The sequence below is a fragment of the Syngnathus acus genome, chromosome 6, assembly GCF_901709675.1.
Source record: "Syngnathus acus chromosome 6, fSynAcu1.2, whole genome shotgun sequence".
In the NCBI taxonomy this organism is placed as follows: Eukaryota; Metazoa; Chordata; class Actinopteri; order Syngnathiformes; family Syngnathidae; genus Syngnathus; species Syngnathus acus.
This window is the reverse complement of record NC_051092.1, coordinates 1,756,191-1,772,342: the sequence shown is the minus strand read 5'-3', so window position 1 is coordinate 1,772,342 and position 16,152 is coordinate 1,756,191. Positions and strand designations below refer to the sequence as shown.

The 16,152-nt window shown below is 42.8% G+C and overlaps 2 protein-coding genes across 2 annotated transcripts; one reads left to right on the top strand and one right to left on the bottom strand.

Moving 5' to 3' along the window:
* Window positions 1–328: 328 nt before the first annotated feature.
* Window positions 329–3,221, bottom strand: isl2a (ISL LIM homeobox 2a). Its single transcript, XM_037255299.1, has 6 exons — window positions 2,999–3,221; window positions 2,535–2,724; window positions 2,143–2,399; window positions 1,642–1,928; window positions 841–1,008; window positions 329–742 (listed from the first exon to the last, which is right to left on the bottom strand). The coding sequence occupies exons 1-6, from the start codon at window positions 3,201–3,203 to the stop codon at window positions 626–628; spliced, it is 1,224 nt and encodes a 407-aa protein (XP_037111194.1). The 5' UTR covers window positions 3,204–3,221; the 3' UTR covers window positions 329–625.
* A 7,689-nt stretch (window positions 3,222–10,910) lies between these two features.
* etfa (electron transfer flavoprotein subunit alpha) lies at window positions 10,911–16,127 on the top strand. Its single transcript, XM_037254191.1, has 12 exons — window positions 10,911–11,063; window positions 11,685–11,834; window positions 11,904–11,985; window positions 12,049–12,131; window positions 12,216–12,315; window positions 12,416–12,526; window positions 12,620–12,721; window positions 12,826–12,894; window positions 12,975–13,057; window positions 14,968–15,033; window positions 15,104–15,184; window positions 15,891–16,127. Exons 1-12 carry the CDS (start codon window positions 11,025–11,027, stop codon window positions 15,924–15,926), a joined length of 1,002 nt encoding a protein of 333 aa, XP_037110086.1. The 5' UTR covers window positions 10,911–11,024; the 3' UTR covers window positions 15,927–16,127.
* Window positions 16,128–16,152: the final 25 nt, after the last annotated feature.

Here is a 16,152-nt window from a genome sequence, read left to right as displayed (position 1 = left end):
ACACACATGCATATTGTACCTTCGCATAACTCTTTTTTTTTTTTTTTTAAAGCCATGATTTTGTATTTTTTGTAATCCAACCTGTCTTAAAACGGTGATTTTTAGGGGGTAAAATATATTTTACATTTTTACATGTTTGCTTTTTAAGCAGCTAATGAACTAATTGATTCGTTGATTTTTTTGTTTTGTTTGTTTTTGTCGTTTGCAATGAGGATTATTTTTGTTTTGCGCAATACTTTTGGAAAAATTCTTAGTGGTTTTCTTTTGAGTCCACTGACAAATTCCGTTGATTACTCATATGAAGTATTCATAAACATACAAAGAAAAATGAATGAAACCATCGTTTTATTAGTCATTTTGGCTATGTCGTTATAATAATAAATAATAATAACTTATTTGTCCGCGTCGATAATAAAACGATGCCATGCACATCCACATATTGTATTCTGGCTTCCGCAGAGACACATTTGTCACCACGTTCGAATCCCACAAGGCGAGTCCGCTTCCTTAATGCCCTTGAGCAAAAATGAAAAAATAAATTGTCCAGTATCCTCCTCGAGTAAATCCAACAGCAGCATCTTGTGATTGTTTTGTTCTGAACTCCTCTCGTGTATTTACGAGCTCCTCACGTGTCCACTGGACTCGGTACCATGCTGTTCGGCGTGTCCGGAAGCTGAGATGACAGCGAGGTGACATCGCTGGCGGAAGAGTTCCCCAACGAACCGGACTCAGAAAAAGACATCTGAAACACCAGGACATTTTATGAGTGAGTTTTTTTTTTTTTTTTTGTCTCTCTGCCTGGCGTGCTGAACTGTCCAGTCTTCATGTTTTGTTTCTTACCAGTTGTTGGAAGACGGGCTGATCCAGGTCGCTCTGCAAGGCGAAGTCACTGAGGCTCTTCCAAGGTGGTTGGTAGGTTTGCACCTCCACGGAGTTGCCCTGCACAGTGCTGTCGTGGCGGATGGGACTGCCTGCCACCAGGGGCGTTCCTGTCAGGCCCTGCAGGTTCTACATGCAACATGTATATTCACATATTAAGCTCCGAAAATACAACGTATTGCCTGCAGTATAATGGGGGGGGAAATGATTGTGTTTGTATAGGCTTACAAATTATATTTAAATGTGCCGTTTTATTTATAGCTTATTTCAAGTGGCATAACGTGCATTACAAGACATACTCTGTGTAAAAAATATTTTGTGAATTTACGAGTGATGCGTTTATCTCACGCCAAAGTCAAAATTGTGAGACTGGACAGACATTACAAATTATAGATAAACAATCCTTTATAGATTCCCAGAGTGAAATTTGAGTAATACATCACCACGCGTGCTGTAGATTGTTAAAAAAACAAACAAAAATACAGTACAATGACTTTTTGATACAATAAGGGAGGCAAATAAAGTCTTAGTTAATCCATTTAGGCTTCAGGCTGCGTTCTGAACTAAAAAACATAATTGAAAGTTGCCAAAAATCGAATGATTTATGTCTTGTTGTTTCAAGCAGACATGAATAATTTGCAATAATTTGCATGAAACGAAAGATTCTGATAAATAAAAATGATTTTTTTGATTAGGTAAAATTGCCACTTGGTCACCTTAAAAGATGCATGATTTCAAGCATAATAAAAATCGCCAACTGACCGTTTTGTCGCAGTGTTGCTGCTGCTGCAGCTGCTTCATCAGAATGGACCTTTTCTTGTCTTTGCAGCGTTTGTTCTGGAACCAGACTCGGATCACCCTGGGGCTCAAACCGGTCATCTCCACCAACTGCTCCTTCATCAGCGCGTCGGGCCGCGGGTTGGCGTTATAGCAAGTCCGCAACGTATGCAGCTGCTTCTCGTTCAGCACCGTCCGGACCCGTGTGGTCTTCTCGGACTGCTTTTGGATGTGGTTCCGATGATGAGGTGGGTGACGAACGGAGACCGGGTCTGAGGGACGAAAAAAAATCAAACAAAATAAGCACGCAACAGACAGGGAAGGAATTATATTATGAGATCAAAATTAAATGTTGACTTGTTTCCAAGCTCTAGTTTTAGAGACTAATTTCACCAACCAACGTATCTGGGATATTATGTATTTTAAATAATAATAGTAATAATAATATTAATATAATAATGATAATAATAATTATTATAATAATACCAGAAATGTGCAGGGGTCGAGAGTGAATGTTCCCGGGGCTTAGCGTGCTATCAGCAGTTCTATCCATCAACAAGGCATGGTCAGCCCGGCAAAGCAGCTCGTCGTCCCGCACCGAGAACTCGTCCCCGGGCAGGAGGTGTCGACTACAGACGGAGCACCGGAAACACTCCATGTGATACACACTCTCCCGGGCTCTCATCACCAGGTCACTGCTGCAGAAGCCCGTCTTGCATTTTGCACATTTTATGCCAAATAACCTAAAAAGAGGTCAACTATCAGTAAAGTTTGCGTGCATTTTGGTAGCTGTCAAACAACGCATCAGGTTTACAGGTGCGCATTTTACGCACACCATTTTCCCAAAATATTTGTTAAGGAATAATATGAAATCCCACCTGACATAATCTCTTTTACAATAAGTCTTTCCGTCTCGGACAAAGCAAGTGCAGCTCTCGTCCAGGTACTGGCTGCACTCCGCGCACTTGAGGCAGGCTGCATGCCACTCCAGGTCCGGGGACACCCTCATGATGTACTGGTCGTGTATCTGACTCCCGCAGCCCACGCACATCGCGAATCCTGATTTCTCTGCACGGATGTGACACGTGGATACACATAGATATATTAATGCCACAGCATCATATCACTCTCATCACCTTGGAGGGAAGGCTACAGAATTAATTGAATTACTCATTACGGCTCGGGCGAAAAATGCCCCCCAAAAAATCACCAAGTGCAAATTGTTACATTTTTGCTGAATAATTTAGAGAAGCAGATTTTCAGATGATAAGGCAAATAAGTAAAAAAAAAAAAACATTCTTCGTTAAATGTGTTCAATAAAAAATGAAAAGGCAGATCTTACTTTTGGAAAGATCCCCCATATCATCCAAGAAAGAGGCATTGAGCAGGATATCCACCATGCGGGAGGAAGAGAGCGTCCCGTCCCTTGGCTGGATCATGCAACTTGTGTTGGCCGCCTGAGAGGAGGGCGCAAAACAAAGCTCCCCCAACCCGTGACGTCTGCAGACCTGGGACTTCTGTGCGTCCAAACAGAAGGGTGCCACCATCCAAATACCCTCGTGGAAGCATATTTTTTTAGAAGGGGGGGGGGGTATTCATTTGGTTTACAGCAATCCGTTTTTTGTTGTTGCTATTTGGGGCCTTTATCAATATAAAGACGTTAAAAAATGTATAAAACGAGCAAATTTTTTTGTTCACATTCTCAGGACTCGGAATACATTTTAAATATTTTGTCTAATAGTACCATACCTGTACATAACTATCTAAAAAGATCAAACAAAAAACTAAACAACCTGTTTTAGTACATTTCAGTCACTCTGGAGAGCCCTCTACTGGACTGGGAAAATATGACCAATTTATTTACACAAAAACATAAAAATAAGTAATTTTTGCTATCATTTCATTTGAAACGTAACTTCCAAGTCTTCATACAATTGCATTTAGCGAAAGGTGTATTGTGTTCATAATTTTAATATGACAAAACTTTAAACAGAAAAACAGTTTGGTATTGTTTTATATTACACAATACATCTACATTGTACGATATTTTATCAGTATCATAGCGTAATTGACCTATATCTATTATCATGAACCATGTTGCGACCCAATTTCTCGTCTTCAAAAGATCTCGCGACAAGTAAACCGATGACGTCAGCTGCTCTTTGGCCCAGTCTTCCGCAAGTGCTAGTGATGTGCATTCTAGTTCTTTTAAGTGAACTGAAACTTTAGAATCGGTTCACTCCAAAGATTTGTTCAAACAAATCGTTCAACGAATCGTACCCCCCCACACACACTGATCCTTTTTTTTTTTTTTTTTTAACTTCAATAACACACACGCAATACACTAGACAAAAAACAAGTAAACACACGGTAATGTCGACAACGGCAAGGCACACATTTTTCTCTATATTACAACATCCCGTGGGAATAACATATACATCAAACAATACAACTACCCCCCCCCCCCCAAATAAATAAATAAATAATTGGCTCGGGTAATTCACACATTTCTTTCTCTAATACAACACTTACACGAGTGTTGGCTCGTGAATGAACAATTCGTTGAAAACAACGAATCGTTTCAGTGAACGAGAGTGAACGAATCACTTCCTAAAGTGATTCAGTTCATATGACTTCAACCAGTAGGTGTCGGTAATGCCCATTGAAGCTGGTGCCACCTCGCCGTAAAACAAAACGAAGAAGAAAATGACGTCACTTCCCGTTCACGAACGAGTCTTGAATTGCATTTCCCGTTCACCAACGAATCAGTGAGTGAGTGATTCTCATTTCCAGTTCATCGCGAGAACGGATCAGCGAGGGAACGAATCCTGACTTTGCCGTTCGCGAAGTGCCTTCCTTCTCCTGCGTGCATCAACGGATCAGTCAGTGAACGTGTTGCGTCTCCCTCCTGGCGTCAACTATGAAAGCCAGAATGTCGATTTACCATTTGCCAAGGAAAGAAAGAAAGAACCACTCACTGAAACACCACATGTGCGTTTTCTCCAAGCTAACGGCGAACTTTATTGCATTGCATGAAGGGATGCGCCGTTATGCAACAACGGGGAGATTATGCTTCTCTTTGGGTCATCTTCATTTTATAACACTTACAGTAATTTTTAAATAACGTGTATGCATATATGAGCCTAAATACTGTTATCCAATATATCTACTGCAATTTCACATTGGATTGCTGGTTTGAAATTTACTTGTCATATTATTTTAATAAACATTTATGTTAAAACTTGTCTGGTGTTTTATTCCTTGTTTTTATATTCGTCAATTAAAACATAAAAATCTGACATTTGGTTACCTGCTTTGGTTGAATGGACATCACTAGTACAAAAGAATCCAGACAACCATGGTCTGCCAGGTTGAAATAGCCAACTGGTTAGTGACACGGGCTCTTACTCGGTAAGAACATGGTTCGATCCCAGGTGTGGGCATAATACCTGAATGTGCTTTTAGACTTGGAACCTCGCTTTGTATGCATTTTTTACGTTTAGCTCCTGCAGAACGTGAAAGTGAACAAAATCTTTTCACGCAGGTGTGTTTAATGAGGGTAACTTGGAAAACATTGGAACGCGGCCCCGAGGACTAGAGCTTGACACCTGTGACCTTTGACTATGATATTTCCCCAATAAAGTGGCCTGTTATTAGGTACACTTGAAAATGGCGGCGTACCTAATGGAGTGTCCGTCTGATTCCCTCGTTAAGTGCACCTGCGTGAAAAGTTTTAGCTCCTGCGGAACGTGAAAGTGGCTAAAACTTTTCCCACAGGTGCGCTTAACGAGGGAATCAGACAGACACTCCATTAGGTACACCGCCATTTTCAAGTGTACCTAATAACAGGCCACTTTAATAGGGAAATAGCATGGTCAAAGGTCACAGGTGTCAAGCTCTAGTCCTCGGGGCCGCGTTCCAATATGTTTTCCAAGATAATAAAGTGGCCTTTTATTAGGTACACTTGAAAATGGCGGTGTACCTAATGGAGTGTCCATGTGATTCCCTCGTTAAGCGCACCTGCGGGAAAAGTTTTAGCCACTTTTACGTTCCGCAGGAGCTAAAACTTTTCCCGCAGGTGCGCTTAACGAGGGAATCACACGGACACTCCATTAGGTACGCCGCCATTTTCAAGTGTACCTAATAACAGGCCACTTTATTAGGGAAATATCATAGTCAAAGTTCACAGGTGTCAAGCTCTAGTCCTCGGAGCCGCGTTCCAATATGTTTTCCAAGATAATAAAGTGGCCTTTTATTAGGTACACTTGAAAATGGTGGTGTACCTAATGGAGTGTCCATGTGATTCCCTCGTTAAGCGCACCTGCGGGAAAAGTTTTAGCCACTTTTACGTTCCGCAGGAGCTAAAACTTTTCCCGCAGGTGCGTTTAACGAGGGAATCAGACGGACACTCCATTAGGTACACCGCCATTTTCAAGTGTACCTAATAACAGGCCACTTTAATAGGGAAATAGCATGGTCAAAGGTCACAGGTGTCAAGCTCTAGTCCTCGGGGCCGCGTTCCAATATGTTTTCCAAGATAATAAAGTGGCCTTTTATTAGGTACACTTGAAAATGGCGGTGTACCTAATGGAGTGTCCATGTGATTCCCTCGTTAAGCGCACCTGCGGGAAAAGTTTTAGCCACTTTTACGTTCCGCAGGAGCTAAAACTTTTCCCGCAGGTGCGCTTAACGAGGGAATCACACGGACACTCCATTAGGTACGCCGCCATTTTCAAGTGTACCTAATAACAGGCCACTTTAATAGGGAAATAGCATGGTCAAAGGTCACAGGTGTCAAGCTCTAGTCCTTGGGGCCACATTCCAACATGTTTTCCAAGATAATAAAGTGGCCTTTTATTAGGTACACTTGAAAATGGCGGTGTACCTAATGGAGTGTCCATGTGATTCCCTCGTTAAGCGCACCTGCGAGAAAAGTTTTAGCCACTTTCACGTTCCGCAGGAGCTAAAACTTTTCCCGCAGGTGCGCTTAACGAGGGAATCAGACGGACACTCCATTAGGTACACCGCCATTTTCAAGTGTACCTAATAACAGGCCACTTTATTAGGGAAATAGCATGGTCAAAGGTCACAGGTGTCAAGCTCTAGTCCTTGGGGCCACATTCCAACATGTTTTCCAAGATAATAAGGTGGCCTTTTATTAGGTACACTTCAAAATGGTGGTGTACCTAATGGAGTGTCCATGTGATTCCCTCGTTAAGCGCACCTGCGGGAAAAGTTTTAGCCACTTTTACGTTCCGCAGGAGCTAAAACTTTTCCCGCAGGTGCGCTTAACGAGGGAATCACACGGACACTCCATTAGGTACGCCGCCATTTTCAAGTGTACCTAATAACAGGCCACTTTATTAGGGAAATATCATAGTCAAAGTTCACAGGTGTCAAGCTCTAGTCCTCGGGGCCGCGTTCCAATATGTTTTCCAAGATAATAAAGTGGCCTTTTATTAGGTACACTTGAAAATGGCGGTGTACCTAATGGAGTGTCCATGTGATTCCCTCGTTAAGCGCACCTGCGGGAAAAGTTTTAGCCACTTTTACGTTCCGCAGGAGCTAAAACTTTTCCCGCAGGTGCGCTTAACGAGGGAATCACACGGACACTCCATTAGGTACGCCGCCATTTTCAAGTGTACCTAATAACAGGCCACTTTATTAGGGAAATATCATAGTCAAAGTTCACAGGTGTCAAGCTCTAGTCCTCGGGGCCGCGTTCCAATATGTTTTCCAAGATAATAAAGTGGCCTTTTATTAGGTACACTTGAAAATGGTGGTGTACCTAATGGAGTGTCCATGTTATTCCCTCGTTAAGCGCACCTGCGGGAAAAGTTTTAGCCACTTTCACGTTCCGCAGGAGCTAAAACTTTTCCCGCAGGTGCGCTTAACGAGGGAATCAGACGGACACTCCATTAGGTACACCGCCATTTTCAAGTGTACCTAATAACAGGCCACTTTAATAGGGAAATAGCATGGTCAAAGGTCACAGGTGTCAAGCTCTAGTCCTTGGGGCCACATTCCAACATGTTTTCCAAGATAATAAAGTGGCCTTTTATTAGGTACACTTCAAAATGGTGGTGTACCTAATGGAGTGTCCATGTGATTCCCTCGTTAAGCGCACCTGCGGGAAAAGTTTTAGCCACTTTTACGTTCCGCAGGAGCTAAAACTTTTCCCGCAGGTGCGCTTAACGAGGGAATCACACGGACACTCCATTAGGTACGCCGCCATTTTCAAGTGTACCTAATAACAGGCCACTTTATTAGGGAAATATCATAGTCAAAGTTCACAGGTGTCAAGCTCTAGTCCTCGGGGCCGCGTTCCAATATGTTTTCCAAGATAATAAAGTGGCCTTTTATTAGGTACACTTGAAAATGGTGGTGTACCTAATGGAGTGTCCATGTTATTCCCTCGTTAAGCGCACCTGCGGGAAAAGTTTTAGCCACTTTCACGTTCCGCAGGAGCTAAAACTTTTCCCGCAGGTGCGCTTAACGAGGGAATCAGACGGACACTCCATTAGGTACACCGCCATTTTCAAGTGTACCTAATAACAGGCCACTTTAATAGGGAAATAGCATGGTCAAAGGTCACAGGTGTCAAGCTCTGGTCCTTGGGGCCACATTCCAACATGTTTTCCAAGATAATAAAGTGGCCTTTTATTAGGTACACTGCAAAATGGTGGTGTACCTAATGAAGTGTCCATGTGATTCCCTCGTTAAGCGCACCTGCGGGAAAAGTTTTAGCCACTTTTACGTTCCGCAGGAGCTAAAACTTTTCCCGCAGGTGCGCTTAACGAGGGAATCACACGGACACTCCATTTGGTACGCCGCCATTTTCAAGTGTACCTAATAACAGGCCACTTTATTAGGGAAATATCATAGTCAAAGGTCACAGGTGTCAAGCTCTAGTCCTCGGGGCCGCGTTCCAATATGTTTTCCAAGATAATAAAGTGGCCTGTTATTAGGTACACTTGAAAATGGCGGTGTACCTAATGGAGTGTCCATGTGATTCCCTCGTTAAGCGCACCTGCGGGAAAAGTTTTAGCCACTTTCACGTTCCGCAGGAGCTAAAACTTTTCCCGCAGGTGCGCTTAACGAGGGAATCACACGGACACTCCATTAGGTACACCGCCATTGTCAAGTGTACCTAATAACAGGCCACTTTATTAGGGAAATATCATAGTCAAAGTTCACAGGTGTCAAGCTCTAGTCCTCGGGGCCGCGTTCCAATATGTTTTCCAAGATAATAAAGTGGCCTTTTATTAGGTACACTTGAAAATGGCGGTGTACCTAATGGAGCGTCCATGTGATTCCCTCGTTAAGCGCACCTGCGGGAAAAGTTTTAGCCACTTTTACGTTCCGCAGGAGCTAAAACTTTTCCCACAGGTGCGCTTAACGAGGGAATCACACGGACACTCCATTAGGTACACCGCCATTTTCAAGTGTACCTAATAACAGGCCACTTTAATAGGGAAATAGCATGGTCAAAGGTCACAGGTGTCAAGCTCTGGTCCTTGGGGCCACATTCCAACATGTTTTCCAAGATAATAAAGTGGCCTTTTATTAGGTACACTGCAAAATGGTGGTGTACCTAATGAAGTGTCCATGTGATTCCCTCGTTAAGCGCACCTGCGGGAAAAGTTTTAGCCACTTTTACGTTCCGCAGGAGCTAAAACTTTTCCCGCAGGTGCGCTTAACGAGGGAATCACACGGACACTCCATTTGGTACGCCGCCATTTTCAAGTGTACCTAATAACAGGCCACTTTATTAGGGAAATATCATAGTCAAAGGTCACAGGTGTCAAGCTCTAGTCCTCGGGGCCGCGTTCCAATATGTTTTCCAAGATAATAAAGTGGCCTTTTATTAGGTACACTTGAAAATGGCGGTGTACCTAATGGAGTGTCCATGTGATTCCCTCGTTAAGCGCACCTGCGGGAAAAGTTTTAGCCACTTTCACGTTCCGCAGGAGCTAAAACTTTTCCCGCAGGTGCGCTTAACGAGGGAATCACACGGACACTCCATTAGGTACACCGCCATTGTCAAGTGTACCTAATAACAGGCCACTTTATTAGGGAAATATCATAGTCAAAGTTCACAGGTGTCAAGCTCTAGTCCTCGGGGCCGCGTTCCAATATGTTTTCCAAGATAATAAAGTGGCCTTTTATTAGGTACACTTGAAAATGGCGGTGTACCTAATGGAGCGTCCATGTGATTCCCTCGTTAAGCGCACCTGCGGGAAAAGTTTTAGCCACTTTTACGTTCCGCAGGAGCTAAAACTTTTCCCACAGGTGCGCTTAACGAGGGAATCACACGGACACTCCATTAGGTACGCCGCCATTTTCAAGTGTACCTAATAACAGGCCACTTTATTGGGGAAATATCATAGTCAAAGGTCACAGGTGTCAAGCTCTAGTCCTCGGGGCCGCGTTCCAATGTTTTCCAAGTTACCCTCATTAAACACACCTGCGTGAAAAGATTTTGTTCACTTTCACGTTCTGCAGGAGCTAAACGTAAAAAATGCATACAAAGCGAGGTTCCAAGTCTAAAAGCACATTCAGGTATTATGCCCACACCTGGGATCGAACCATGTTCTTACCGAGTAAGAGCCCGTGTCACTAACCAGTTGGCTATTTCAACCTGGCAGACCATGGTTGTCTGGATTCTTTTGTACTAGTGATGTGCATTCAACCAACAAAGCAGTTAACCAAATGTCTGATTTTTATGTTTTAATGCGCGAATATAAAAACAAGGAATAAAACACCAGACAAGTTTTAACATAAATGTTTATTAAAATAATAATATTACAAGTAAATTTCAAACCAGCAATCCAATGTGAAATTGCAGTAGATATATTGGATAACAATATTTAGGCTCATATATGCAAACAAGTTATTTAAAAATTACTGTAAGTGTTATAAAATGAAGATGACCCAAAGAGAAGCATAATCTCCCCGTTGTTGCATAACGGCGCATCCCTTAATGCAATGCAATAAAGTTCGCCGTTAGCTTGGAGAAAACGCACATAAAAGAAGTGGTGTTTCAGTGAGTGGTTCTTTCTTTCCTTCCTTCGCTGATCCGTTCTCGCGATGAACTGGAAATGAGAATCACTCACTCACTGATTCGTTGGTGAACGGGAAATGCAATTCAAGACTCGTTCGTGAACGGGAAGTGACGTCATTTTCTTCTTCGTTTTGTTTTACGGCGAGGCGGCACTAGCTTCAATGGGCATTACCGACACCTACTGGTTGAAGTCATGGTTCACTGAAAAGATTCGTTCTTTTCAACGAATCGTTCACTCACGAGCCAACACTAGCAAGTGCCAGTGCAGCAGCAGTGCAGAGGAGCATCCAGACCAGAGTCCACCATGAACAGAATTCTTACTAAAACGAACGTGACGCGCTTGGTAAGAACTCAACGGCGATTGACCCATGAACCGGCTGAATTGTTGTGTTTCTAGTTGACTTAAATTCGAAACGCCAGCCGTCTCTCCTGTCGTGCTGCAGCTGCTGGTCAGGCGGGTGCATTTCTTCGTCCACTGTCTGTTTGAACACAATTTGACGCATAATAAACAAAACGGTGATTAAAGCTTCTATCATGTTTGATCATAACTCGGTGGTTTTTGCTAATGCTAAGTGGTGTTAGCATAGCTACGTGGTGGTTATGAAACTTTTTTTTACCAGCAGGCGTGTCGAAGCCAAGCTTTTGACATTGACCTGGAAATATTCAACATATACAATACGGTGCAAAATTACTTATTCATAAGAAAGCACGTAGGGTATGGTAGCTATTTATTGTCAACGTTTCGTGAGTAATCTGCATGGACGCTCCGTTTTCGGCTAGTAATGTCTGGCCGTGTCCACAACAAGCTGGCATATGTTGAAGGTGACTGAAGTCTGTTTCACAATCACAGACCACTAGATTGTTTGTTCATACGTAACATGCACGGCGAAAGAGCTTTATTAAACTTTCTGCCTTTACAAAGATAATGCTCTCGTAATATTGAAATGATTGTTTTGTCCAATAGGCCGGCGTCCTGCAAAGGTTTCAGAGCACTTTGGTGGTTGCAGAACACAACAATGACAAGTTGACACCGATAACGCTCAATGCCATCAGTGCTGCTAGTAAGCTTGGTGGTGAAGTGGCTTGTCTGGTAGCAGGAACCAACTGTGCAAAGGTGTGAAAAATATCATCCAAGTAGACTTTGAAAATGCTTTGTGTGAACACACTATTCCATTCTTTCCAGGTTGTGGAGGAAATCAGTAAAGTACAAGGTGTGAAGAAAGTTTTGGTGGTTCAGAATGACTCTTGCAAAGGAGCTCTCCCAGGTACAAATATTGTCGGCCTTCTGGATGATGTTGCATTTACTTACACTCGGTCTGGTTCTCCAGAGGAGCTGACACCGCTTGTCTTGGCCACGCATAAGCAATTCAACTTCACCCACATCTGCGCTGGTGCTTCTGCCTTTGGAAAGGTAACACTTTGACATAAACACTGGACTGGATTTTGTGGCTTTAGTTAGCTGTGCACATTTATAATCATGTTCTTGTTTGTGTAGAACCTGCTGCCAAGAGTGGCTGCCAAGTTGGATGTGGCTCCAATCTCCGATATTATTGAAATCAAGTCTCCTGATACATTTGTCAGATCCATCTATGCTGGTAAGTGAATATTTTTGAAAACCTGCTTTCCACAATTCAAAATATAGTTTGGAGGTTATTACTATTAATGATGCTCTACGTATGAATGTGATGTTACCAGGGAATGCGCTTAGCACAGTTAAGTGTAGCGAACCTGTGAAGGTGTTCACCGTACGAGGGACGTCGTTTGAGGCGGCGCCCACAGAGGGAGGAAGTGCTGCAACAGAAAATGGTAAAAATGAAATCAAATAAACTCTTGTTTTGGATTTCAGCAGTTTACAGGTGTAGCTAATAATGTGGCCATTGATTTTAACGTGACCTGCAGTGGCTGCCGATTCGGCCGTGGGAATTTCCGAGTGGCTGGAGCAGAATCTGACCAAGAGTGACCGTCCGGAATTGACCAGCGCAAAGGTTGTCGTGTCAGGAGGTGGGACTTTTATTTTGTGATTTAAAGGTATAACCAAAATGTATTTATTTCCACCTCTCATAAAGTTAACTGAATCAAATTCATTGGTTACTTCTCATCCCCAGGAAGAGGTTTGAAGAGCGGAGAGAACTTCAAACTGCTCTATGATCTTGCCGACAAAATGAACGCAGCAGGTCAGATGTCGCTCCAGCAAAAACATCACTCTGTGCCATTTATCATTTTTTGGAGAATTTATACACTGTTATTTGTTTAGTTGGTGCTTCTCGAGCTGCAGTGGATGCTGGTTACGTTCCTAATGATATGCAAGTCGGGCAAACGGGCAAGATTGTGGCACCGGTGAGTTGCTCCAGCCTCAACAAGGGCTGCTAAGGAAAGAAAATTAATTAGGGTTTCAAACTAGGGTTAGGGTTTCCGACTAGGGTTTTAAACCAAGGTTAGGGTTACAAACTAGGTTTTAAAGCTAGGCTTAAGGTTTCCAACGAGGCTTTCAAACTACTTTTAGGGTTTCTAAGATTAGGGTTTCTAACTAGGCTTTCAAAACTAGGGTTAGGGTTTTCGACTAGGGTTTCCAAAGTTAGGGTTGGGGTTAGGGTTTCTAACTAGGCTTTCAAAACTAGGGTTAGGCTTAGGGTTAGAGTTAGGGTTAGAGTTAGGGTTAGGGTTAGGGTTACTAACTAGGCTTTCAAAACTAGGGTTAGGGTTTCTAACTAGGCTTTCAAAACTAGGGTTAGGGTTTCCGACTAGGGTTTCCAAGGAGTTTTGCCATCGCTAATTAGGGTTTCAAACTAGGCTCAGGGTTTCCGACTAGGGTTTTAAACCAAGGTTAGGGTTTCAAGCTAGGTTTTAAAGCTAGGGTTAGGGTTTCCAACGAGGGTTTCAAACTACTTTTAGGGTTTCTAAGATTGGGGTTTCTAACTAGGCTTTCAAAACGAGGGTTAGGGTTTCCGACCAGGGTTTCCAAGGAGTTTTGCCATTGCTATTTAGGGTTTCAAACTAGGGTTAGGGTTTCCGACTAGGGTTTTAAACAAAGGTTAGGGTTACAAACTTGGTTTTAATGCTAGGGTTAGGGTTTCCAACGAGGGTTTCAAACTACTTTTATGGTTTCTAAGATCAGGGTTTCTAACTAGGCTTTCAAAACTAGGGTTAGGGGTTCCGACCAGGGTTTCCAAGGAGTTTTGCCATCGCTAATTAAAGTTTCAAACAAGGGGTAGGGTTTCCGACTAGGGTTTTAAACCAAGCTTAGGGTTACAAACTAGGTTTTAAAGCTAAGGTTAGGGTTTCCAACGAGGGTTTCAAACTACTTTTAGGGTTTCTAAGATTAGGGTTTCTAACTCGGCTTTCAAAACTAGGGTTAGGGTTTCCGACCAGGGTTTCCAAGGAGTTTTGCCATTGCTAATTAGGGTTACAAGCCAGGGTTAGAGTTTCCAACTAGGGCAGGGGTGTCAAACTCCTTTTTTTGGCGGGCCGCATTGTAGTCATAGTTTCTTTCGGAGGGCCATTATGACTGTCAACCCAAATAAATGTATGATCACCTCATATTATATACAGTATACGCTACAAAACAAACTGACAAATAACTCGTTTTGAAATCAAACTAGCGATATAGATCGATGTTTACGTTTAGCATCGATGCCAACAAATCGTAGAGCATTATATCGATTAATCGATGTGTATCGACGAATCGTTACACCCCTAGTAAACACCAAAGGGTGGACTTCGTTGGGGTGTTTTCGCGTTTAAATCTCGGAATGACCATTGTCGGCCAGTGTCTCGGAATGAATTGTCGTCATCTTCAACCTTTGAAATTCCACCGTACTCGCAAGCCGTTATCATCGTCATTGTCCTTTTCGTTAAAGGTTAATTATCCATTAGACGCTTCAGTCGGGTTCTCTGCTGATGATTATCCACACATTAAGTCCCGACAAGTGCCGCTAATGGCACAGTCAGGGTTCTTTGAGGGTCGGGTCATCCACTTAGGTTGAGAGAAGTGAGGTCTGGCTTGGTTCTCAGACCAGAACAAACTGACCTAATTAAGACCTGCAAATGTTGTGACCAGCTGGTTTCTGAAACCCCAAAATTAAAAACAAAAACCATCCAGTCCCTTTGGGAGTGGGCTGCAGTATAAGATGAGCACTGAAATATTCATACTGAAGATGAGTGAACCCGAGCCTGACCTGACCTGATGTGATGGCGGCTGAGTTTCCGCTGTTTCCCGTTTGCAAGCGTGTTTCTGTCGCTGTCCGCAGGAGTTGTACATTGCCGTGGGAATCTCTGGGGCTATTCAACACTTGGCTGGAATGAAAGACAGCAAGGTAAAATGCAATTGTAGACACACTCTTGAAAGACTAAAGGCCTCATTTAAAGAAAAAAAAAAAATTTCAGACTATTGTGGCCATCAACAAGGACCCGGAGGCTCCCATTTTCCAGGTGTCGGACTACGGCCTGGTTGCTGATCTTTTCAAGGTGAGTGAGCGTAAGCTAAGTGGAACTTCTGATTCTGTGTAAGGGAATTTAAAACAAATAAAAATTTGGATAAAATCATTGACAGTCATCAGTTTTACCAGTCAGTGGAAATGTGTGAGATTCTTAATTCCTTGAATCAATGATGGTGCTTCATCAAAATGTGTGGTTTACAAAAAAACATCATGGCTAGTTTCACTCCAATGACAATGAACACATTGTTAACGTGAATGTCTCTTCAAAGTGTTCCACGGCTGTCGTGGAACGGCGCAGGTGTCACGTTAAGTGTGCCGGCGTCTCGACAAAGTCCCCGTGGATGTGATTAGTAATAATTGTGAGTGGCGGTGGACTTGTGACCTTCGGCGTGAGCTCAGCTTACCGATCAGATAGCTGATTAAAATGGATGGCTTCTGCGCTCCTTTCCCCCCCCAAAAGGACAAACGATACTCAGGATGAACTCTGTCCCGAAGTCGCTGAGGAACAATTTGAATACCTTTTAAGGCCCCCACTGATATAGATTTTTTTTTATTCGATTTTCCAAAACTGAAACTAAGAGCAGTAGAGTCACCCTCAAAATGCCCTTTTCTTAATTGAGGATTAAAAAAGGTTAATATTGGAGGTACTGTATATGATAAACCATAAAATGATGATTTGACAAAATGTTCCAATCTATGTATATTTTTTTAAAGTCCCATCTGACCCCCTACAGGCTGTTCCTGAGATGACCGAAGCGTTGAGCAAGTGAGGACGAAGCCGTCGTCAGGATACTTTAATGTAGCAGCTGCCACCTTCACCAGAATGAGACTTGGTGTGAATGTCTTTAAGAGTTTTAAACATCAACAATTAAAGAACTACTTTGAAGATCATTTTTGTGCCTTCGGTAGTGACTATTATGTGTAGGAGGTCTCCCTGTTGTAATGTATTAAAGGTGACAACTGACCTCTCACTTGCATATTCTTTTTCCCTTTATT